The following is a 24,540-nucleotide window of genomic DNA, read 5'->3' on the forward strand; positions in this document are numbered from 1 at the left end:
TTAAGAAAAAATATGTGTATATATAAATATTCCATGGTATACAATGCATGTAAAATTTCTCATACTCTTAAGGAGTTCCATTTCTGAGATTTCATTTAAAAAATAACTTAAAAAGAAAGAAAATTTTACATGTGTGAAGATTTTCATCACAGTATTATCTGGTGATAAAATATTAGAATCAAGTGTTTCAAAAGTAGAGGTGCTATTAAATAGTAATATAGAAATTTGAGTAAATGTTATACAATCATTAAAAATGATTATTGAGAAGATGGTAGCTACAAACTGTATATGACAGAGAAAGTGGAATGCAATATTTGAGCACTTCTATTACTATAAATGCATAAAATTGTGTGTGCTTGTAATCGTAGAAAAAAGAGAACCCCCAAAATGGAAAGCAAAGGGCCTCCCTGGTGACTCAGTGGTAAAGAATCTGCCTGCCAATGTAGGAGATGTGGGTTTGACCCCTAGGTTGGGAAGATCCCCTGGAGTAGGAAATAACAACCCACTCCAGTATTCTTGCCTGGGAAATTCCATGGACAGAGGAGACTGGCAGAGCCTACAGTCCATGGGGTCGCAGAACAGTCAGACAGAACTTAGTGACTAAACAACAACAAAAAATGGAAAGCAAAACCCATTTGATTTTTAGAGTTCATTCATTCATTCAACAAACCATTACTTGATGCCTTCTTTGTATCAGGGAGCAAGTAACAGTGATTTTTTTTTTTCTTTTCTTGATTTTGAGTACATTATTTTGCTATTTCATTCTGGCAGTAAAATAATTCTAAGTGACTCTCCTGCCAGAATTGAACTAGGAAATCTGTGGAAATGAAAGACTGTAAGCTTTTGGCAGATTTCTATGAACACAAGCTCACTCAGTTCTCAAGGAAATGAACCCAGGAAGCTGCTAGGCTTCATGGGGCTGCAAGAAGTGGCCACTGAGCATAAATAATAAGCACATTTAGAGGAGGCCTGGGGGAACAGGGTAGCAATGAGCAACCTGGCTGCCAGGGAAAATAGGTGATGGTTTGATTGTCTTTTCCACCTGATTTTCCAGGATGCCATCCTTCAAAATAGAGCGCTCTGGCTATTGATCAAGAAAGAATTTGGAATCTATTCTAAAAGTCAGTATAGGATCTGGCAAAGAAAACTGGCAAAAGATCCAACCTGGCCTCCTACAAACAGGACAGATTATTCAGGCGATGGCAGAAATGGATTCTACATCAACCAAGGCTTTGAAAGTTCTGAACAGATTCCAAAAGAAAAACTTAATTTGGGAGGCCAAACCACAGAACAACATTTCTGGACCAGATTGTAATCAGAATTGTTAAATAGCATCCTCCTTTTACCAGAATCTAAAACATTGTAGAGAGGTGATAATAGTCTACCCTTTTATTTTCTTCCTCCATCTGAAGATTCAAAGTGCTTTTCCCAGTGCATTGAACCTTGCAACAAAGGACTTTACATATGTTTATTTTGACCTCATCCTCTATCATTAAGAAAAATAATGCATTTTCTAAAGTATCATTTTTTTTTTCTAACAAATTTTATTCACAATGCATAGCATGACTTGCTTCAAATGCACAGCTCTTTATGGTAGTAAAAGTAATAGTATGAACATCAATAGAAGAAAGAAAAATTAAAGGAGTTTAATTTTGAAAGTTTCACCAATGTATTTGTATTTTTATCTACTGAAATAAAAGAATCTATATATTTAAAAAAGCTTCTCTCAATAATTTGTCACACATTTACTTAATCTTATATTCGCCTGCAAAGAACATCTATGCATATATCTTTTCTCCAGGTCACAGAATTCTTCTTTTTGGTTCTTTATATGGTTTTAATAGAGAAACAAGAATTGAAATTTACTTCAGAAAATTCACCCCTGTTGTTAAATGTGGAAGTGGAGAAAGATGAAGGTGTCTGATAATTGTTTATAACCTTGGCTTGGGCACAGCTAAGCAAACTCTACTCAAATTGGCATCTCCCAAGTATATTGCTTTGGGGCTAGTGAGCTAGAGGTTCCAAATTAGATCACAAAAATAATAAAACTATTAAAATTTACTTTTCACTCTTAAGAATTATGGTACCTTTATTTGCTTTTTATTACTGACAAAGAAAAATCTCAAGTTCTCACTCTAAAAGTTGGCCCAGACTCATCATTGCTCATCTGAAAAAAAATCAATCCCAGGGAAGGAACCCATAATGTTTTTATCTACAGCATGGCAATTCTCAGAATATTAAACAACCTTAAGTTCCATTTCATCTTTTCATAATCTAAATCAATTGTTAGATGCACATTAAGGATCACAAGAAAGGGTACATCCTTTACAAATACGTTCTGCACATTATTACCTTTAACATATATCAACCTCACTGTGACCTTGAGAGGATATTTATTCCTAGTGAACATTTTAAACTACCTACTACATTTTCCTTGTAACCATAAATCTAACTTTGCTAATTAAATGGATCTTTAATGGGTCATAGGCAATTAGCTAACCAGTCCCATTCCATGAGTGTCAATTACATGCCTAATACTGTGATATATGGATTCAATCATGTCTTTACAATTATGAGATCTTTAGGATTGAAAAAATATCTCAACATTTTAGCAATTCATTGCTGTAAACAGTACCATACACTTTGTTATACAGGCCAGCAGCATAAATGCAAATTCCTATGAAAACAAGCATTTTATATTTATATTCTATTTGCTTTTTAACCTTTTCTTGAATACACAGCTCTTGGAGGGTGATAATTTTTTAAATATGTATAATTTAGTGGATACCAATAAAAGAACATCAAAAATATTTTTAGCTAAAGATTAAGAAATATGTCAACCTAAAACATACAGCAGCTCAGGTTCCTTGAGCTGACATATCTCTAGTAATTTGACTTTTAGAATGAGAGGATTCAGTTGATACTCTAGTATATCTAGATAGCATAAAAATATTTTTTAATCTTTTTTCAATAAGCGTTTAGCTTCTCTCAGTTTCTTCTACAATCTATTAGGTGTCTGATAGGTGATACCTTTATTTCACACATCTTTTTGAAGGTGGGGTGGGACAGGATAAATTTGGTCTCTAGACTTTGATTTAATCTAGTCTAATTCACTAAAAATACACTCAGAGAAATGTTTACTAGTCTTGGAAAAAGATGTTTGATAAAAGCACAGTGAACATGGCCACATATAAATGGACAGGCTGAAGCTGCCCGTCACCAAGAGTGGCCATTTTGGGGGGAAACTGATGACTAACTTTGTGTGCTGACCCTTAAGGTGGAACATTACTAGAGCCCTGAACACTATTTGTGAAGAAATAAATCCATGAATTTAATTTAAAAGTGCATTTGTAACAATTATTCAGTATTGCTAAGATTGTCTTCTGGAGTGGGCACGTCCAGCTATCCAAAAGAAGTTCAAGGATCCTCAAAATATCCTCTGAGTTGCCAATTCCATTCCCTCTGTCACAGGCAGTGTGGTAATTCCACCACACCCAGGTCTCCTGTTCAAGGCTAAGATTTGTCCTCTGCAGTCATCTTTACTAAAAAGTAAGCATATCCTGGGGGATGTAACACATAAAGCTGCTGCCAGTTCTGCCCAGACTTGACAATACTAGGAAACAGCCTGTTTGTTTGTTTGTTTTTTCTTTTTTAATGTTACTGTTACTTAAGAGTAGGACATAATAGGAATAAGAAATTGAATTTAGTATAAAAATGAAAGGATAATTTTGGACCATGCTATTAGATAGAAGACACTATTCCCAGAGGAACAGGGGAGGAAGACAGAGTTTTGGGGTTTATCTGGAAACAGAATTGGTGCCATAAGAAAGGGAAGGGATTAGTCAGGGAAGAGGAAGAAAGACAGGTTCTCTATGGGCCCTGATGGAAGCACATGGCCATTTCTTGTTATCATTGTTCTTAATCCTACAATTAGATTGTACAGACTTTCTGGCCCAGGAGTAAAATCAAATCAGTTTACTATGTCAAAGACTTTGAGGCAGCTGTTTTGTTACCTTTATTTACCGTATTTTTGTCTCCCTCCCTGCACCACAACCCCCCATATTTACTTAAACTTTTCCTTTATTTAATGTCATGCTTTTGGCCATGATACAATAAAGATGTCACTGACTAGCAATGTGGTTTGGAGGGTAATGTTATAATATCTGATATAATCCCAGGATAGACTGTCATCCATTTTTCCCCATCTGCTACCAAACAAGAATTCCATTGGAAAGGTATTAAAAAGTTGTTTGCTTCATCCAACACATAATCAATAAAATGCAAGAATAAAATCATGAGTCTCTCCCTGATTGAAAAAGTAAAAGTGTTAGTCAGTCATGTCCAACTCTTTGGGACCCCATGGACTGTATAGCCCACCAGGTTCCTCCATCCATGGAATTCTCCAGGCAAAAAATACTGAAGTAGGTAGCCATTCCGTTCTCCAGGGGATCTTCCCTGGAGATCGAACCCAGGGATCGAACCCAACTTTCCTGTATTGCAGGAAGCTGCTTTACAGTCTGAGCCACACTCCTTGAACCTCTAGTAAAAGCCATAAAAAGTAATATAGGATATTGTTTTCTAAATATGGCACCTTAAACCTATGGTCTTGACCCATCACTTCATGGGAAATAGATGGGGAAACAGTGTCAGACTTTATTTTGGGGGGCTCCAAAATTACTGCAGATGGTGACCGCAGCTGTGAAATTAAAAGACACTTACTCCTTGGAAGGAAAGTTAAGACCAACCTAGATAGCATATTGAAAAGCAGAGACATTGCTCTGCCAACAAAGGTCTGTCTAGTCAAGGCTATGGTTTTTCCTATGGTCATGTATGGATGTCAAAGTTGGACTGTGAAGAAAGCTGAGCGCCAATGAATTGATGCTTTTGAACTGTGGTGTTCAAAAGACTCTTGAGAGTCCCTTGGACTGCAAGGAGATCCAACCAGTCCATTCTAAAGGAGATCAGCCCTGGGTGTTCCTTGGAAGGAATGATGCTAAAGCTGAAACTCCAGTACTTTGGCCAACTCATACAAAGAGTTGACTCACTGGAAAAGACTGATGCTGGGAGGGATTGGGGGCAGGAGGAGAAGGGGACGACAGAGGATGAGATGGCTGGGTGGCATCACCAACTCGATGGACGTGAGTTTGAGTGAACTCTGGGAGTTGGTAATGGACAGGGAGGCCTGGCGTGCTGCAATTCATGGGGTTGCAAAGAGTCGGACACGACTGAGCGACTGAACTGAACTGAACTGAACTTAGGTTTAAAGGGCCAAACTCTTCAAATACTTCAAAATCCAAAGGGAACAATGGAACTTGGTAGAAGCAACAGCCCATTCCTGCTTGTCACATACTCTTAACAAAGGAGTTGCTGCCAGGGAAATCATTGGATCTGAGACACTGGAACCAAGAGCTCCTTCTCCATTCACCTCCTGCTCACACCTACACAGGGTCAAGGAGATGAGTATCCACTCTCAGATAGTTTATTAATAAAAGATTCTTAAGCTACCTGACCAAATGCTTTATTTCAAATTTCTTCTCTCATCAGAAAAGGCATATGAATTTTGATACCAATCTAAACAATTAAGGGTTTTTAACATTTTTTTCGGTCACATATAAAAGGTTCTTCATCCCTCTGGCAAAATAGTTACCCTCAGGGGAAAGAAAAACAATATTTATAGAAGAAAAAGGATAAATGATGATGTGATATTAAGATCTGCCACTGGTTCATTCAAAAGGCCACTGCTTCTTGTTCAAGCTACCACATGAATCTATACTACTAAGGAAGAAAAATTTCCATGGCTCAATGATGAGATAATGCCAGTAAGCAATTTATTAAAGAGTCTGCCATCCATCACTGGAAATTTGGAACAATAATGATGCATTGAAAATAAGTATTCATCCCAGGTTACTTTTCCTCCTCACAAATTCCTTCAGCTCCAATATCTCTTCAGTAAATTAATAGAATTTTGGTCTTAGTCTTTTTGGAAACAAGCCCAGGAAGGAGAAGGCACCAGCAGCAGCTGTCACAAACCCAATGGTACTTATCGCTCGGCTGGCCTACAAGGAAAAAGGAATCAAAAACACATCTTATTCTAAAAGCATCTTAGTGTCCTAAACCTCAGCTTTAGCTTGTTTCCTAAATCAGAGACTCATTTTAATGTACAATGGATGAACTTAAAGGCGAATGCAAAATTAAAATCTTGTACGAAGATGAAATAAATGTAATTATTATGACAAAGATATAAATACACATAGGTATATAGTCCTATTTTTATAGCCTCTGATAGTTTATAAACTTATTATGCCACAATTCCTAATCATCATCATGGTACACCTGGACAGTATAGCATTACTGTTTTATACAATTTGAGAAGTTAAAAGTCATTTGCCCAAGGGAGGTAGTAGCACCAGGGCATTTAGATATAGTTTAGTCCTGAATCATGTGTCCTCCCCCTATATACCCTCTCCTCCTAAGCACATACTCATTTGGCTGGGTCTAGACCAAGGTGAATAGTGTGTGCGTGTATGTGTGTGCATTGGTCGAGGGAGTGTAGACAAGAAAACAGGAGTACTCACTCAAGAAGTCTATTAAAAAGATGACAGCATTTGGATGGACGTGTGTGTGCATGTGTGTGTGTGTTCTCTGACTTAAAGCTGTTAGGAAAATAATTCAGGAATGTGATCTGAGCTAAATACCATACACTCTTACTTGGTAGATACACTTTATATTCCAATAAACAAACTTCAAGATAAGTCAATACTAATGTTAACTATTATGGCAAAAATTAATTTCTCATGTAGACAAACAAAAATAAATCACTTTCAAGTTCAATTGTCCATAAAGGAGTTCAGACATTTATAGCTTTAAGGGTATTAATCATCATCATGATGAGGGAACTGATGAATATTCATGGTTGCATGGCACTCAACTAATATTACCTTCCATCTGCAAGGGTTTGAGTGCAATTTTATGACCCAAAGGTCACATTCAGATACTTCAGTGTCATCAGATATTTGGAAAACAAGAGTTGTTTTCTAAGAGTTAAGAGTCAGGCTTTCAAATAAAGCTAAACATTTTTCCTAAACAACTCTGGGGACCAGCCCAAATGCTGAAAAACCTGACCCAGCTAACACTGGAGCATGCCCTCTAACCCATAGCCCTCCACCACTGAGCCTGCCACCCCCCTATGCAACATAATGCTCCCTCCCTAACTGAGGCTTCCCTGTGGGGAACAGGCAGCAAGGGCTCTGGCCAGGAAAGCAGCACAAAGAGTATTCACTTCATTACACCACCCTGTGGTCTGTAGGGACATGGCCTATAATTGTAACTCTCTGCTCTGCCACCATCCCCAGTTGCCAGGGAGAATGACATTGGCAAACAATGGAAAAATCCTATTTTAGTTTACAACTCTTAATTTTATGTATTTGGTTGGTTGGCTATTTCTTTTATTTGTAATTCTTAATTAGTTGCTACCTAAATTGTTTCCAAGCAGAATTCACTGTAGCAGAGAACTACCCACAAAGGACACGGGGAGCAAAAATGGGGTGGGAGATACAAGATACCTGGCAGAATTCCAAAAAGGGGCAGAATCAATAATCAGACAGGGATCAAGGATTGCAAACCAAGCCCAAACCTTATGCAATTCCAGGCAGATGCTGAGATCCCAAAGAGTCTGACACAGGAAAAGTGGCAGGCAGTGAAAAAACTGGAAGGTGTAATTGGTGTCTGTAAACAGAGGTGTCAAATGGCAGCAGGGGACAGCCCTGGGAAAACCTGCAGGATCCTGGAGGGGAGGGGGACAGCTAGATGCAGTCCTAACTCACTGGATGTCTTTCAGCCACTAGAAACAGGACACGTGAGAGAAATCTCTACATCTAAGAGACCTGGGGAGAGGACAGACAACTCAGTCCTAAATCAAAATCCCCTGAGACTGCACAGGCAAGATAAAATTATAATAAACCACTTCCAGTGTGCAGGTCCCCAAATTCCAAACATTTATTTATTTCAAGTTGCATTCTAAATGGAAAAATCCCACATAATTTGGACAGTCCCTTAGAGTTACGTGTAACAGGATCGATCTGCAAGATTAAAAAAATCCCAGGATGTCTGTGGTGAGCCAGCATGAACAAGAACTTTTTGTGACTGATTTAGAATTATCAGATCACCAAATCCTATCCTGCACACTTTGTCCTATACAGGGCTTTCAGGTGTGTGTGTGGGATGGGGGGCAGGCATGATTCTGAGGATCTATACATGCCCAGTGAAATGTTAGCTACAGCTGAAGCAGCTGGGTCCAGGTATCAGTGAAGCTGGGTCACAGACAACTACAGTGGTTATCAGAAATCTCTCTTCCCCCGAGACTCTAAGGCTACAGTGCTGCAATGAAGCACAGTCAGGTGAACTGCGTGTCAGCTCGCACAGGCACACTCAAGGGTGCTGCCATAGTGCACAAAGACAGGCGTATTGTAGTAACTTGTTTAGACTCACAGTGAGAAATGTTGATTTTAGGAATTTATAAAAATAAAGACAAGCCACAGGCTGGAAGAAAACATTTGCAAAAGTCATATTTGATGGACTGTTTTCCAAAATATGCTAAGAACTCTTAAAACTCAAAAACATGCAAACAAGTAAGCAACCCAATTAAAAAAGGGCAAAAGAGTTTGAGACACATCACCAAATATGATATGCAGATAGCAAATAATATATGAAAAGATGGTCAACATCATACATATTTAAGGAATTGAAATTAAAACAATGGTGATATCACTACGTACCTATGAGAATGGCTGACCTCCAAAACACTGACAATGCCAAATGCTAAAGAAGATGTGGAGCAACAGGAACTCTCATTCATTACTGGTGGGAATTCAAAATAGTACAGCCACTTTGGAAGCTAGCTTGGCAGTTGTTTTTTCTTTTAACAAAACTAAACATACTCTTACCATATGATCTGGCGATCATAATCCTTGGTGTTTATCCAAATGAGTCAAAAATTTACATCCACAAAAAAGCTGCACACAAATGTTTCTAGCAACTTTATTCATAATCACCACAACTTGGAAGCAATCAAGATATCCTTCAGTAGGTTAGTGGATAAATAAACTGTAGTGCGTCCAGAAAATGGAATATTATTCAGTGATAAACAGAAATGAGCAATCACACCATCTAATGAAAAGACATGGAAGAATTTTAAGTGCATTTTGCTTTGTATGATTTCAACTATATGACATTCTGGGAAAGATAAAACATATGGCAGTAAAAAAAAAATATTAGTGATTATCAGAAGTTTATGGAGAGGGAGGAATGAATGACAGGCAGAGTATAGAGATTTTCAGGCCTGGGAAACTATCCTGTATGATATTGTAATGATGGATACATGTATTATATATTTGTCAAAACCCACAGAAGGTACAACACAGAGTGAACTCTAACGTTAACTATCCGAGGAGAGGAAAATTCTTTTCTTTACCCATCTTAAGTTCTCAGCTGAGGCTCTGTAATAAAAGACAAATTAACAAGAGGAAAATGAACAGCGGTTGATTAACATGCACGTCTCATACACTCATGGTAGAAATTCAGGGAAGAAGTAACTCAAAGACGTCACTTAGAATTCAGACTTATAGAGCATCTTCACCAAAGAAAAATAAATTTGTAGAGAAGTGAGGGAAAAGTGGTTCCTCTTCCAAGGGCAACAACCTGTGGGAAGGTAGGAAACTAATGGTATATAGAAGCCTGTAAGAAGTTTGTTAAGTAGATTCCTCTAGTGCCCTCTCCAGGCTGCTAAGGGTCGTACATTAAACACGGGCTGTCCTGGGTGATTACCTTTTGTCCTTCCTGGTAGAGTGGGGAGGCAGGATACCTTTGAAAATTTCTGTCCTACTTTTAGAAAAATAGGGGGAGGGCAGTGAGCTTTATTTCCTTCTGCTCCTACTCAATTGCTTCTTAATTGCTCAAAATAATCCTTATGCCAAAGTAACATATTTGGGGTGGTATGCTCTGGTTTCCTTCAGTATGAACTCTGGTTGATAATGATGTATCAATGTTGGCTCATCTTTTATAACAAATAATCCACAGTGCTATGGGATGCTAACAGTGGGGAAGGATATGTGTGTGTGTGTCGGGGTGGAGGGTAGAGAATATGTGGGAATTCTGTATATACTTGTTGCTTGCTGTAAACTTAAAACTCTAAAAAGCAAAGTCCATTAATTTTTAAAAAAAATACAGAAAAGTACAAAGAAGAAAAGGATAGGACCCACAATCCTTCCACCTTTCTAATCTTTTTATCATTTACCGTTTTTTGTTTAACTGGGAAATAGATGGGGAAACAGTGGAAACAGTAAGAGACTTTATTTGGCCAGGGGGGGCTCCAAAATCACTACAGATGGTAATTGCAGCCATGATTAAGACGCCTACTCCTTGGAAGGAAAGTTATGACCAACCTAGACAGCATATTCAAAAGCAGAGACATTACTTTGCCAACAAAGGTCCGTCTAGTCAAGGCTATGATTTTTCCAGTAGTCACATATGGATGTGAGAGTTGGACTATAAAAAGGGCTGAGCACTGAAGAATTGATGCTTTTGAACTGTGGTGTTGGAGAAGACTCTTGAGAGTTCCTTGGACTGCAAAGAGATCCAACCAGTCCATCCTAAAGGAGATCAGTCCTGGGTGTTCTTTGGAAGGACTGATGTTGAAGCTGAAACTCCAATACTTTGGCCACCTGATGGGAAGAACTGACTCATTTGAAAAGACCCTGATGCTGGGAAAGATTGAGGGCAGGAGGAGAAGGGGACGAGAGAGGATCAGATGGTTGGATGGTATCGCCGACTCTATGGACATGTGTTTGGGTGAACTCCGGGAGTTGGTGATGGGCAGGGAGGCCTAGCGTGCTGCAGTTCATGGGGTCGCAAAGAGTCAGACACGACTGAATGACTGAACTGAACTGAACTGGAAATACACAGCCATTTCCCAAGGAAACTGTTCTATGCTCAAGATCCTTGAGCCTTAAAGGGACCCCAGAAACAAATCTAACATTAGCTATTAGTAGTACTATTATTGATAGTAATAAAAATAGTAATTCAAATGCTGCAGTTTCTGTTAGATCAACAGAATATTACTGAAGCGTATCAACAAAGAGCTATAAAATTGCTAAAATAAAAAGTAATATCGATGGAAGTATACCTTTTATTGGGATGAATAATATTTAACAGAACATGCTGCCGCTGCTGCTAATAGAACATGCTAAGAGACTTTAAAAATCTCTTACAATCTATGAAACAACTTTGTTTGACAGATTAGGAAACTGATAAACGTGTCCAAAGTTATCCAGGTTAGAAGTGGTGAAGATGGGGTTCTAGCTCAGATCAGCAGAATTCCAAAGCTCAAATGTGTCTTTAAGGCTGTTACTACACCCATCAGAACCTGCTAGAGAAGAGTTCTACTAGTTCTTGAAAAATAGTTACTTTTTCATGGGTCTTATCTGGGTATGAAAGGTGAAAAGAAGATAGAGTACAAGTAAGAGTCAGAGCAAAAAGAGACCTGTAATATCTTTTGATTTAGCCACATTTTAAAAAATTGCTGATTGAGTACTGTGGATAACTTTATCATTAACAACTTTATTTCCTAGCTATACACTACTTTTCAATGCAAAAATGAGCAGATATTTATGTCTGTATCTTCTGTGTTTTGGCTCAGAAACAATTTATTGCTACATGTGTATAGTTCATTATAGTAATGTATTTCCTAGTAAAAATGAATTTCCAATTAAATTATTTCTTAATAAAAACAAATGTATCCTTTCATTATGTTCTATTTTCCATTCTTCCAAGCTTTCGTGAGCGGCGTTATAATTTCAATCCTTAGAATAGACATTTATACAACAGATCCACCATTTCAAGATACTAGGAGCCTTTATATATTAATTTTAATAAATCTTTGGGTTAAAACATCAATGATGCAACTGAATTGCTGGGAAGGTAAGTAGGGAAAGGGCAACTGAATCAAGCTTGCTTTCAGTGAGGAAGCTGCTACACTACCGAACAGTGGTGGTAAATACCAAAACTATAAGCTACTTTAAAAATAAAGTCAATTAATCCACTAAAAAATCATCCAAAAGCTCAATGAATCAAAAGTGAAAGTGAAGTCACTCAGTCGTGTCTGACTCTTTGTGACTCCATGGATTGTAGCCTACTAGGCTCCTCTGTCCATGGGATTTTCCAGGCAAGAATACTGGAGTGGGTTGCCATTCCTTCTCCAGGAGACCTTCCCAACCCAGGGATTGAACCTGGGTCTCCCTCATTGTAGGCAGATGCTTTAGCGTTGGATCCACTTAAAAGCACAACATTTCTTTGAAATTAGTGTTGCAAGGAAATTGAAGACATCCACAAATCCATGGTATCAGTTAGCCTCTTTCAGTTAATGGAAAAGAATCTCAGTACTATCATCTATGTTTTTGGCAAAGGAACTCCCACTCAAAAAAGTCAACATTCTTTTCAATATATATAGTTACTGATTTAACTGCTGTATGGTACGGTAATGAAAAAAAAATACTGAAGGACGGGGGCATTAAGACAGACAGAAAGACATGGTCTTGACTCTGCTTCAAGTCCCTTCTAGCCCCAGATTCATGACACAAAATGTTCTCGTCTGTTTGGTCATGAACTTTCTGAGTGACCTTGGGTAATTCAATTCCCTTCTTTGTCCTTCAGTGTTCTCATATATTCTTGTTCTTTTCCATTTGTTTGAGGTCTGAAAACTTGATCAAGACTGGGTAGTTATTATCTTCCCAATGTAAGAAATTTTTATTTCTCCTAAAGAAAACTCACCTGCTCTGAAACTCCTTCTCCGTATCGAAGCAAAGTCACAAAATGCTCACAGTTGTTGACAAGTATGTCATATTCCACCTCTTGCCCAATAATAAACTCTGACCGTTGGATAACTTCTTCAACAGGGAGAGGGGGGTATGTATCATCATATTTATTGTTTATTCTGTATGTGTCTTTTCCAACAACATCCTTCAAAAGCTGCATCTTCACCAGGGCCTTTCTGCTGAATACAGACTTGGCACTTGTAAACGAGGGGGAAATGCCATCCTCTATAAGGAGAATTCTGGTTAGCAAAACACAACAATCCAGCCCAGTGAACTCCAATGCCATCCTAACTTATCCTCAAACCAGAAACCACTTAATCTTACTAACCATCAACCCTCATTCTCTAATTTACCAATAACACTTATTCAATACTCTAAGACTGAGAATATAAGAAAACTTTTTGAAAATTTCTATCTCCCCATTGGGCTTCCCTGGTGGCTGAGCAGTAAAGAATCTGCCTGTCAATGCAGGAGACATAAGAGATGAGGGCTCGATCCCTGGGTTGGGAAGATCCCCTGGAGTAGGCCATGGCAACCTACTCCAGTATTCTTGCCTGGGAAATCCCATGGACAGAGGAGCCTGGTGGGCTATAGTCCACGGGGTTGCAAAAGAGTCGGACATGACTGAGCGACTAATCAACAACATATAGAACAAACTGGGTGTGAAAAATCTACTCATTCTTGAGGTATAAGCTCTCTATCAATTAGTATTATTATTAGGGATTTTGGCATATGTTTCTAACATAGTATAGAGAAGATCATTGCCCCCTTTTTCTATAAAGCCCCTGTTTTTTGGCATCAGAACCTTTCTAAATTAGTATGCTTGGGCTTAGCAGCAGAGTGTTAAGATTGATGCTCTCCTCTTACAACTAAGCTGCACTTCTTACAGCCACCTCTCTGCTTTTACACTTGTTCTTTTAATCAGGCTTTACTTTGAAATCTGCTGGGGACCCTACGCATTTGACAGGGTCAGTTGGGATCAGCTGGAGCCCTGTCTTTGTTTTGCTAGTTCCTTTAGCCAAGAAACTAAGTCCTAAAACCAAGCCTAATGCAGTAGGCACTCTCCACTCTCTGTGGTCCACCCACCTGTTACAACGCCCTGTGCCCCACCACTCCATCTTACTGCCTCTATTGGTAAGCATTTGCCTGCTGCTAAGTTGCTTCAGTCATGTCCAACTCTGTGCGACCCCAGAGACTCCAGGCTCACCAGGCTCCCCCATCCCTGGGATTCTCCAGGCAAGAACACTGGAGTGGGTTGCCATTTCCTTCTCCAATGCATGAAAGTGAAAAGTGAAAGTGAAGTCTCTCAGTTGTGTCTGACTCCTAGCAACCCCGTGGACTGCAGCCTACCAGGCTCCTCCGTCCATGGGATTTTCCAGGCAAGAGTACTGGAGTGGGTTGCCATTGCCTTCTCCCAAGCATTTGCCTAAACAGCCCCAAATCTCTGTATCCTGACTTGCCATGGTTGTTATCTGAGACTGGAAAAGTGATTCCTTAGTGTTCAGCTTTAAAGCCAGGCCCTAGGCCCTCTCTATCTGCCCAAGATTGCTATGCTTGGCCATTATTGAAGTAAACCATGAGATGAAAGGCTGCTATATAACCAGTGTTTAGACACTTTTCCTTTCAGTAATGACTAAAAGCAAACTTTTTTTCCTACTCCTCTTTTTTTTCACTCCTTTGAACTCCTTTTCATTGGAGTAGCATTTTCAATACCTTACATATTCCAAATTCTTACACAGTACAAGTTCATAGAACACGTATATCCTAGTTAGAATTACTCATCAACTAGTTTGAAGCAATCAATTTATTGATGACAAAATCAAAGCGTGGAGAGAGAAACTGGCTTGTGGAACATCACACAAGTAGTTAACAGAAACAGGAATTTAATTTCAGTCAAAGCTCACTGCTTGAACCATATTAGTATGGAGCTTAAGATGTGAAAAAAAGGAAACAGCGCAAAAGCCTCATATTGTTTTCTAAATGTGAAAGCTGCAGAGATAATATAAAGAATTCCTTAGTATTAATCACTAAACTCTACAGAATGAATAGCTCTGTATCGTAAATGTCATTTTATTTGCCATTTCCATTTCCAGTATTCCAGAACAAGTGGCAAATAGCTCAAAATCTCGCCAAAATCACTTCATTAAAAGTACTCAGAAGCTCTCAAGATGGTAAAACTTCAGCCTGTAAACACTTCTTTTTAAAGGTATCTCGAGGGAAAAAATATTCTAGGCTCTTTGTTATTTGCATACATTTTTCTTAATAGCTTGTACTCATTTCTAAACATGTAGAAAATACAGAAAAATACAGCATAAACACTAAATATAAATTACCTGCTATCCTGCCAGAAATAACTATCATTATTATTTTAATGTATTTATACTGTCTTTATCACTTGCAAATATACATGTATGTGTTTACATTAACATGTATGTGTGTATATATGATTTCCTTGCAAACTCGATACCATATTACACATTGAATTTTTAATCTGTAATTTGCCAATAGTTATCACACAAGATCATCTTTCGTGCAATTAAAGATATCTAGAAATGACTTTCAGCTGTTAAAGTGGCCACTGTTTTAGTCTGCTTAGCACCTCATCCTACCACTACTTCTTTCTTTCTAGAAAAGACTCTGTCTAAGCCAGTCATACTGTCCCATTCCTGGACATAGTGATGGTTCCGTAATGGACAGGGGACCCACACCAGACAATCAAGAGTCATTCTCCATGATTTTTCTAACTTTAGCAGACAAGGAGTATCTCTCTCCTGTGGGTCACCAGCCTACAAGGATGTGAGCCTAAGGATGCCGAGGGTCATCAGTTCAGCTTCTTAGACATAGCCTGGGAAAATAAATAAAATATATACAAAAAGAATGCAGATGTGGGACAAAGAGTTTTGATAGTGTTTAAACTTCTAGATCCAGGTATCCCTGAGACCAGCCTCATCTCTACCCTTCCTGTAGTTTACTTCAGTGAAGCAATGAATTTGCCTTTTGTCTGAACTAATTTGATTTATGTTACTTGCAACTAAAAAGTTCTACCAAACACAAAATCCTAATGTCTAAGGCTAAATCATAATTCATTTAACCATTATCTTTTTAATCTTATTAATCCATTGTCTAATTTTTTTAACCCACCATAAAAAATCAATAGTTACTTTTTTCCCATTGTCCTTTTTTTAAACCATTATAAATGAGATAGCAGTGAACACTCTAATACACAAATCCTAAATAAGTTCTCTAAAAATATTTCCCAAGTATAGATTCATAGAGGTAAAATTACAGGATCAGAGCATGGAAACTCTTTTAAGACTCTTAACATGAGTGCATGCCAAGTCACTTCAGTCATGTCCAATTCCTTGTGATCCCATGGACTGTAGCCCACCAGGCTCCTCTGTCCATGGAGTTCTCCAGGCAAGAAGACTGGAGTGGGTGGCCATGCTCTCCTCCATGGGATATTCCCGACCCAGGGATCAAACCCATGTCTCCTGCAGTTCCTGCATTGTAGGCGGATTCTTTACCACCCAGCCACCAGGGAAGCTCAAGACTCTTAATACATCTTGCTAAATTGTTTTGGGAAATGATTTTATCAACTTGTATTTCTATCAACAATATCCTGTGTTCATTTCATTATACTTTTATCAACACTGATTTTCATTTTTTAAAATTATGTAAAGTTTAAAAATAAAATAAAATTTAAAAAAAAATTCTGCTAATGTGAGAGGCATAAAATCCATCATTTTGTAATTCCTAGATGACTGACAAGCTGAATGCTTTAAAAATGGGTATTGGAGAATTTCATCTTCTACAAATTGTTCACAATCTTTTATCCATTTGTTTGTTGGGATTTGAGTATTTGCTGTTCCCTAAGAGGAAGAAACTCTTGCCCCAAATATCATGTGCTGGGTTTCCTCACCTCTTTCAAGTTTTCTCAAATGTTACTTTCTCATGAGATTTTCCTGACCAGCTAATTTCAAACTGTAGCAACTACAACTCCCCAGCACTTCCTATCCTGCTTCTATGATTTATTTTCTCCGTATCCCTTATCTCTAATCTAACATTGCTTTCTGTATTCTGTTCATACTCCCTCTCTCAGGCTCTCTGTCTCCTCTCTCTCTCTCCACTAGAATGTAAGTTCTACTGTGGAGGGACTGGCTTATGTATCCCTAGCATTTGAATAATATTTGGCACATACAAGAAAAATCTATAAATAGATATTAAGTGATTGAAATAATCTATTTGTATTATATATAAAGACACTGACTCTTGTCACATTTGTGGCAAATATCTTCCCCAGTTGATTCAGTTCAGTTCAGTTCAGTCGCTCAGTCGTGTCCAACTCTTTGCGACCCCATGAACTGCAGCATGCCAGGCCTCTCTGTCCATCACCAACTCCTGGAGTTCACCCAAACACATGTCCATCGAGTCAATGATGCCATCCAACTATCTCATCCTCTGTTGTCCCCTTCTCCTCCTGCCTTCAATCTTTCCCAGCATCAAGTCTTTTCAAATGAGTCAGTTCTTTGCATCAGGTGGCCAAAGTATTGGAGTTTCAGCTTCAACATCAGTCCTTCCAATGAACACCCAGGACTGATCTCCTTTAGGATGGACTGGTTGGATCTCTTTGCAGTCCAAGGAACTCTCAAGAGTCTTCTCCAACACCACAGTTCAAAGGCATCACTTCTTTGGCGCTCAGCTTTCTTTATAGTCCAGCTCTCACATCCATATGTGACTACTAGAAAAACCATAGCCTTGACTAGACAGACCTTTGTTGACAAAGTAATGTCTCTGCTTTTTAATATGTTGTCTAGGTTGGTCGTAACTTTCCTTCCAAGGAGTAAGCGTCTTTTAATTTCATGGCTGCAATCACCATCTGCAGTTATTTTGGAGCCCAAAAAAATAAAGTCAGCCATTGTTTCCAAATCTATTTGCCATGAGGTGATGACACCGGATGCCATGATCTTAGTTTTCTGAATGCTGAGCTGTAAGCCAACTTTTTCACTTTCCTCTTTCATTTTCATCAAGAGGCTCTTTAGTTCTTCTTCACTTTCTGCCATAAGTGTGGTGTCATCTGCATATCTGAGGTTATTGATATTTCTCCTGGCAATCTTGATTCCAGCTTGTGCTTCCTCCAGCCCAGCATTTCTCATGATGTACTCTGCATATAAGCAGGGTGACAATACACAGCCTTTACATACTCCTTTTCCTATTTGGAACCAGTCTGTTGTTCATTTACTTTTTGTGTTTTTTTTTTTAAATCCATAAGTTTAAAATCCTAATGTTACTTGGTTTTTGTGATTTCTTCAATGCCACTTTAGCCTTAGAATTGTTCATTGTTGTCCAGTCGCTAACTCGTGTCCAACTTTTTGGGACCCCATCGACTACAGGACACCAGCATTCCACATGATGTACTCTGCATATAAATTAAATAAGCAGGGTGACAATATACAACCTTGACGTACTCCTTTCCCAATTCTGAACCAGTCCATTGTTCCATGTCCAGTTCGGACTACTGCTTCTTGACTTATACAGCATACAGGCTTCTCAGGAGACAGGTAAGGTGGTCTAGTATTACCATTTCTTTAAGAATTTTCCACAGTTTGTTGTGGTCCACACAGTCAAAGGCTCTAGTGTAGTCAGTGAAGCAGAAGTAGATGTTTTTCTGGAATTCCCTTGCTTTCTCTATGATCCAATGGATGTTGGCATTTATACATCTGGAAGTTCTAGGTTCACTTACTGCTGAAGCCTAGCTTGAAGGATTTTGAGCATAATCTTGCTAGCATGTGAAATTAGTGAATTGTATGGTAGTCTGAATACTCTTGGGCATTGCCCTTCTTTGGGATTGGAATGAAAACTTAATTTTTCCAGTCCTGCGGCTATTGCTGAGCTTTCCAAATTTGCCGGCATAGTGAATGCAGCACTTTCACAGCATCATCTTTTAGGATTTGAAAAAGCTCAGCTGGAATTCTATCACCTCCACTAGCTTTGTTCGTAGTAATGTTTTCTAAGGCCTACTTGACTTCACACCCCAGGATGTCTTAGAATATCCTTCCAAAAACCTAGATCAGCTGGATGTACCTAGTTTGTACATTGTATTTCTGGTTTGTTTTATTTTATGATTTTGTTCATGATTACATCTTGTAGCAAGAAAGCTAAAAAACTCCCAGGAACTTCAGAAAGCAAAACTTACCTAGAGGTGCTATGTTGATAACATACCCATCACCCAAGTACAGTGCCCAATGTTGATAACAAGGACGAAACACTTCAATCAAATCCCCTGGCTGAGGATTGCCAGGATAGCTCAAACTAAAGCAATCATTAAATGCCATCTGCAATGACAGACACCAAGATCTAACTGATATGACTTGCCAAAAGAAAATCAGTTCAAGGCTTCTATAGAAACATAACAATACAGACTTTATTGGGATTGCATCCCTTATTAAATATTTAGACTCACACCACTGTCCTTTGAATGATTCCAGCACAGAATTATGTGTGCACATACAGGCAAGCAGAGAAAGAATTTGTCAGCTATTGCTTAATTTTCTACAGCAATGCTTCTGATACTGATTAACCCCAGGGCTCCTTTGTTATAATAAGCATTTCATAATTTTCTCTTTAAATCCAGAAATTCATGGATAATGTAATTTACCTATACACAAGATTTCAAAAATTAATATGATACCCTATTTGGAATAGAAAGGGGAAGTAAATTTGTAATAATACTTGTTTTACTGTGTAAATGCTCAGTTCATGAATACCCAAAAATATAATAAAGCACTTATAATAAAATACATCAGGGTTTAGAAGTAGAAGATCAGAGTCTTTCAGCCTTTCATATAGCAACATAGTAAAATCAAAAAGAAGAGGTTTGTAGACACTAACATTCTGTGCAAAAAAAAAAAAAAAAGCAAAAACCTTGAATTGCAAAACTTACTCTGTGTTTTAAGCAGACACAAGTTCCAGGCTCAGAAGAGTGTCCAGTCTGATATCCAGGCATACTGTAAGACACAGGACCTTTCTTCCTTGTGCTGAACTGTGCTGTGCAGACTTAGGCACACTTGCCTCTGCCTGAAACCATATACAATTCCCCGTGTCACTGTCCTTTGAAGTAAAAGTCTTTAGCTTTATCTGAGTCTCCCAGACCTCCCCTGAGTCTCAAGAGGCTGGCTCAAGAGTTAATGATTAGGTGTATGGCATAAACCAAGCACTTCCCTCGCGGCTCAGATGGTAAAGTATCTGCCTACAATGCGGGAGACCCAGGTTCAATTCCTGGGTTGGGAAGATCTCCTGGAGAAGGAAATTACAACCCACTCCAGTGTTCTTGCCTGGAAAATCCCATGGTCAGAGGAGCCCGTAGCCTACAGGCTCCTCAGTCTATGGGGTCGCAAAGAGTCAGACACGACTGAGTGACTTCACTTTCACTGTTCACAGCATAAACCAACACAACACTGTAAGGCAACTATTCTCCAATTAAAACTAAATTTAAAATAAGTAAAGAAGTAGTTGGCACATAACAAGTAGTATATATGTTTCAACTGTCTCAATTAAACAGCTAATCTTTGGGATATTCCCCACAAATATTTTTTTGTTATAATTTCTATTCAAAAAAAGAGTTAGTGAATTTAAAAGAAGAGTTAATGATTAGGAAATGTGAAAAGGTAGAAAAAAGGAATAGCTGTTGAGTGGGGAAACTGGTAACAATTTAGACTATAAATCAGCCACATGGTAGAGTCACCAAACTCCTAGTTCCTTGAAAGATAAAGATCTCACATTCCTAAATTGTTTTTACAGGTGAAAACTACTGACCTCAAGCATATAGACCCCCAAATGGTTGAAATCATCCACAAGATTAATCATCTTTGAAACTTCACATTGGATACTATCCAATATAAGAACTGAGCATAAGCTGATCACACAGCCTGTGGCCCCTCCCTCACCTTGCCTTTAAACACCCTTCTCTGAAAGCCATTGGGGAGTTCAGATCTTTTCAGCATGAACTGCCCATTCTTCTTACTTGGCACCATGCAATGAATGCTATACTTTCCTTCATCACAACCCAGTCTCAGGAGATTGACTTTGCTGCATGTCAAGCAAGAGGACCCAAACCCAGGTTCAGCAACATACCCACTAAATATCAGTAAATGCTCCTTGTTCCTGTGACAACCACAAACACCCTCCAGATTTCCACCACTCCTCAACTGCCCTGCTTACTGTCTAATTCTTCATTTTTGAATCCAAAACAAGTGCAAAGTAGTTGAGGCAGAAAGGAGACAATTTTGAAGTTTAGGAAGTTCATCATATTAATGTGTATGTCTGAAAATTCTCAGTTTGGTGATTTTTTTCCTTGGAAGAGAGTATTTTTAAGAAAGAACATATAAGTCTCTGCTGGGTGATTTTTATGGAACATTACACTTCCTATGTATAGCATTGAAGCAGAATGACTCAGTAAAAGGAAGTTATGTACATTCATTGATAATCAAAAAGGGATTTTATGCTATATCCATGTTGAACATCTAATTGACAACAGAGTATTCCTCGGCATCTCTCACTCTAATGTAGATACTCATTTACAAAATAAACCCCAGTGCCAGAAAGGGAAACTTCCAAATCATCTAAATTATAATTATAATAGCATAGGCAAAGGACTTGGGAATACAGACTATTATTTCCCTGGCACGCTAAAAGTCTTTTTTTACAACAATTAATATTGGGAGGGTGTTTTCTCAAGTATTTGTATGCCATCTGTTGAAAAGTTCAATCATCACCCTGTCACAGAAATGAGGCCAAATGCAAGCTGTCCATCTGTTGAAAAACAACTATTAAAACAACTTTATGGAAACCGTTAAGTCTAACCACCCTCTCAAATATGCTTGAGTCTTATTAAAATGGCAGTTCAAAATTTGGCCACATGGGCACTAAAAGGAAAAATAGATACTATACTATGATATAAACAAACACATTTCCCATGAATAGGAAGCAGCAAGCACACACAGCTGCCTGTTAGCATTCAGAGACCTAGCCAAGCTTACAATAATAACCACCATTTGAACAGAAGTACTTTGTAGTATAGCATGTTTTTTTTTTTCAAGTGCACTATCTCAATTAACCCTAATTAATTTTTTTAAAAATCTACCATGATTTGAGTTTATTATGTTATTATCCCATTTTACAGCTAAAATGATAGTAGCAAATGCCAATTTCTGAAAAATACTCACTGAAATCCTTGAATTATAAAACGTGGAGGGAAAAAAATAACTGGCCTAAGTGTGAGAGATATGATTTCTTGCTTCAGGTCTTCTCTATGCTACTTCTGTCACTTTGGGACTTATATGCAAAATATAAAACTATAAAATATAAAGAAGAAAAACAGATAGGAGGAAATCCTCAGGCTCCAGGGTAAACAAAGATTTCTTAGACTTGATACCAGAAGTGTGCATATGTGTGCTCAGTCATGTCCAACTCTTTGCGACTCCATGGACTGCAGCCCGCCAGGCTCCTCTGTCCATGGGATTTCCCAGGCAGGAACACTGGAGAGGGTTGCCACTTCCTTCTCCAGGGAATCTTCTTGACCCAGAGACCTAGTCAGCATCTCTTGTATCTCCTGCATTGGCAGGTGGATTCTTTAGCACTGCTCTACCTGGGAAACTGATACCAAAAGTACTATTCATAAAAGGGAAAACTGACAAATTTGATGTCCTCAAAATGTCAAACTTTTGCAACACAAAAGATTCGGCTAAAATGACAAAAAAGATAAGCTATGAAGCAGAAGAATATTTTTGAAAACCACATGTCCAAGAAAGGACCAACATCAAGAACATAAAAAGAACACTCAAAACTTAACCATTAAAAAGAAAAGACTACAGTTAGAATCTGAGCAAAATACACAATGACACATTTTGTCAAAGAAGAGACACAGATGTCAAGCAAGCCATGTTACATCATTAGCAATTAGGGAAATTTGGATTAAAACCACGATAGCACTACTTACCTATCACAATAGCTAAAATAAAAAAACTGTGACCAGAGAAAATTCTGGCAGGGATGTAGAGTTACTGAATCATTCACTCAGTGCTGGTGAAAATATAAAATGTTGCAGTCACTCAAAGCAGTCTAGAAATTCCTTTAAAAATGTAACTCATAACTACCATGTGTGCGTGCATAAGTTGCTTCAGTCATGTCCGATTCTTTGCAACCCCATGGACTGTAGCCTGCCAGGCTCCTCTATCCATGGGATTCTCCAGGTAAGAATACTAGAGTGGGTTGCCAAGTCCTCCCCCAGGGGATCTCCCCAACCCAGGGATGGGACCCATGTCTCCTGCATTGCAGGCAGATTCTTTACCACTGAATCACCAAGGAAGCCCTTATAACTACCATATGATCCAGCACTTACACTCCTACATATTTACTCCAGAGATTGAAGACATTAGACTTATATTGACTCAAAAACCTGTATAAAACCTATACAAAAACCTATTATAGCATAATAGTCCCAAACTGGTACATCCCAGATGATCTTCCATGGGTGAACAATAAACAATTTGTGGCACATCCACAGCATGAAACATTACTAAGAAATAAAAAGGAACAAACTGCTGACAAATGCAACAGCGTAACCAGGATGAATCTCCAGAGAACTGTGCTGAGTGAAAAAAGCCAATGACACAACACGTTATATATATAATTCCATCTATATACAACATCCTTGACATGACCAAATTACAAAAATAGAGAATGAATAGTGGTTGCCAGGGGTTAAGGAAGTGGTAAAAAGGAAGTGGGTGTGGCTATAAAAAGGCAACATATGAGAGATGTTAGAGGTGGTGGAATACTCTGCCTCTCCATGTGGTCCATGTCAATAACCTGTTTGTGATACTGCAGTGTGGTTTTGCAAGAAGTTGCCACTGGGAAAAAGCAGGCAATGGTACAAGGGATCTCTCTGCATTATTTCTTACAACTGCATGTGAATCTATAGTTACCTCAAAATAAAAATCTTTAACAGAAAAAGAAAATTCACTGTATTTTTTCCCACTGAGAAGAGGATCAATATGTGGAAATTACACTGAGACAGCTTTTAGCTGTATATGAGAAAAATTCTTCTTACATTGAAGGTGATCTAACAATGAAATGGAGGACCTTGTACAGATAGCAGTCCCTGTCACTGAAGATCTTTAAATACAGTCACAGTCAATAAAAAGAAGATTTCTATGGGAGGTGGGGAAGATGGTGGTAGGGAAAAGAGGCCTTCCAAGTTCTCTTTGATCTCCAGTGTTTATCTCATTCTGTTTCCCAGTAACTGTGCAATCCTCAAACCAACCCCACAAAGTAGATATAATTATTTCCCCCGTTTTAAAGATGAGGAATCTGACATTTACCACAGTTCAGGGACTCATACAAAGTCACACAGTGGGAAAGGGCAGAACCCACATGTGGACTTAGATCAGCCGACACCTAGGTCAGGCTCTTCTTTATCCTAAACTGCTTGTCCCCATGTGTGCTGTATCTCCTCCCTAACTGACCTTTGAGATCGGGTGACATTTGTGACCTGATGATTACCATCACCTTTTTACAGATGAGGAAACAAGAGACTCATATGATTTAAGTATCAGAACTAAAGTCACACAGATAGTGACAGAACTATAATTCACTCCCAAGTCTCTTTGTTTTCCAG

General features: G+C 38.5%; 2 protein-coding genes across 3 annotated transcripts in view; one reads left to right on the forward strand and one right to left on the reverse strand.

The window, feature by feature from the left end:
• ATP13A5 (ATPase 13A5) overlaps nt 1-1,334 on the forward strand; it is a 143,418-nt gene extending 142,084 nt beyond the window's left edge. The window contains exon 30 of the mRNA XM_055570096.1: nt 1,055-1,334. Coding sequence (XP_055426071.1) covers nt 1,055-1,315 — 261 coding nt within the window. The 3' untranslated portion in view covers nt 1,316-1,334. The remainder of the gene's footprint in view (nt 1-1,054) is intronic.
• The window catches only part of PLAAT1 (phospholipase A and acyltransferase 1), a 28,982-nt gene continuing 5,776 nt past the window's right edge, over nt 1,335-24,540 (reverse strand). Inside the window, exons 2-5 of one of the 2 annotated variants that reach the window (XM_055568680.1) lie at nt 19,807-19,940; nt 19,060-19,198; nt 12,823-13,091; nt 1,335-6,056 (exon numbers count right to left, since the gene is read on the reverse strand). In XM_055568680.1, the coding sequence (XP_055424655.1) occupies nt 5,955-6,056; nt 12,823-13,091; nt 19,060-19,198; nt 19,807-19,869 (573 nt within the window). In that variant the 5' untranslated portion in view covers nt 19,870-19,940 and the 3' untranslated portion in view covers nt 1,335-5,954. Of the gene's footprint in view, nt 6,057-6,092; nt 7,784-12,822; nt 13,092-19,059; nt 19,199-19,806; nt 19,941-24,540 lie in introns of those variants that run through there. The other variant, XM_055568679.1, reaches the window with a different exon arrangement.

Source organism: Bubalus kerabau, chromosome 2 (assembly GCF_029407905.1).
Source record: "Bubalus kerabau isolate K-KA32 ecotype Philippines breed swamp buffalo chromosome 2, PCC_UOA_SB_1v2, whole genome shotgun sequence".
Lineage (NCBI taxonomy): Eukaryota > Metazoa > Chordata > Mammalia > Artiodactyla > Bovidae > Bubalus > Bubalus kerabau.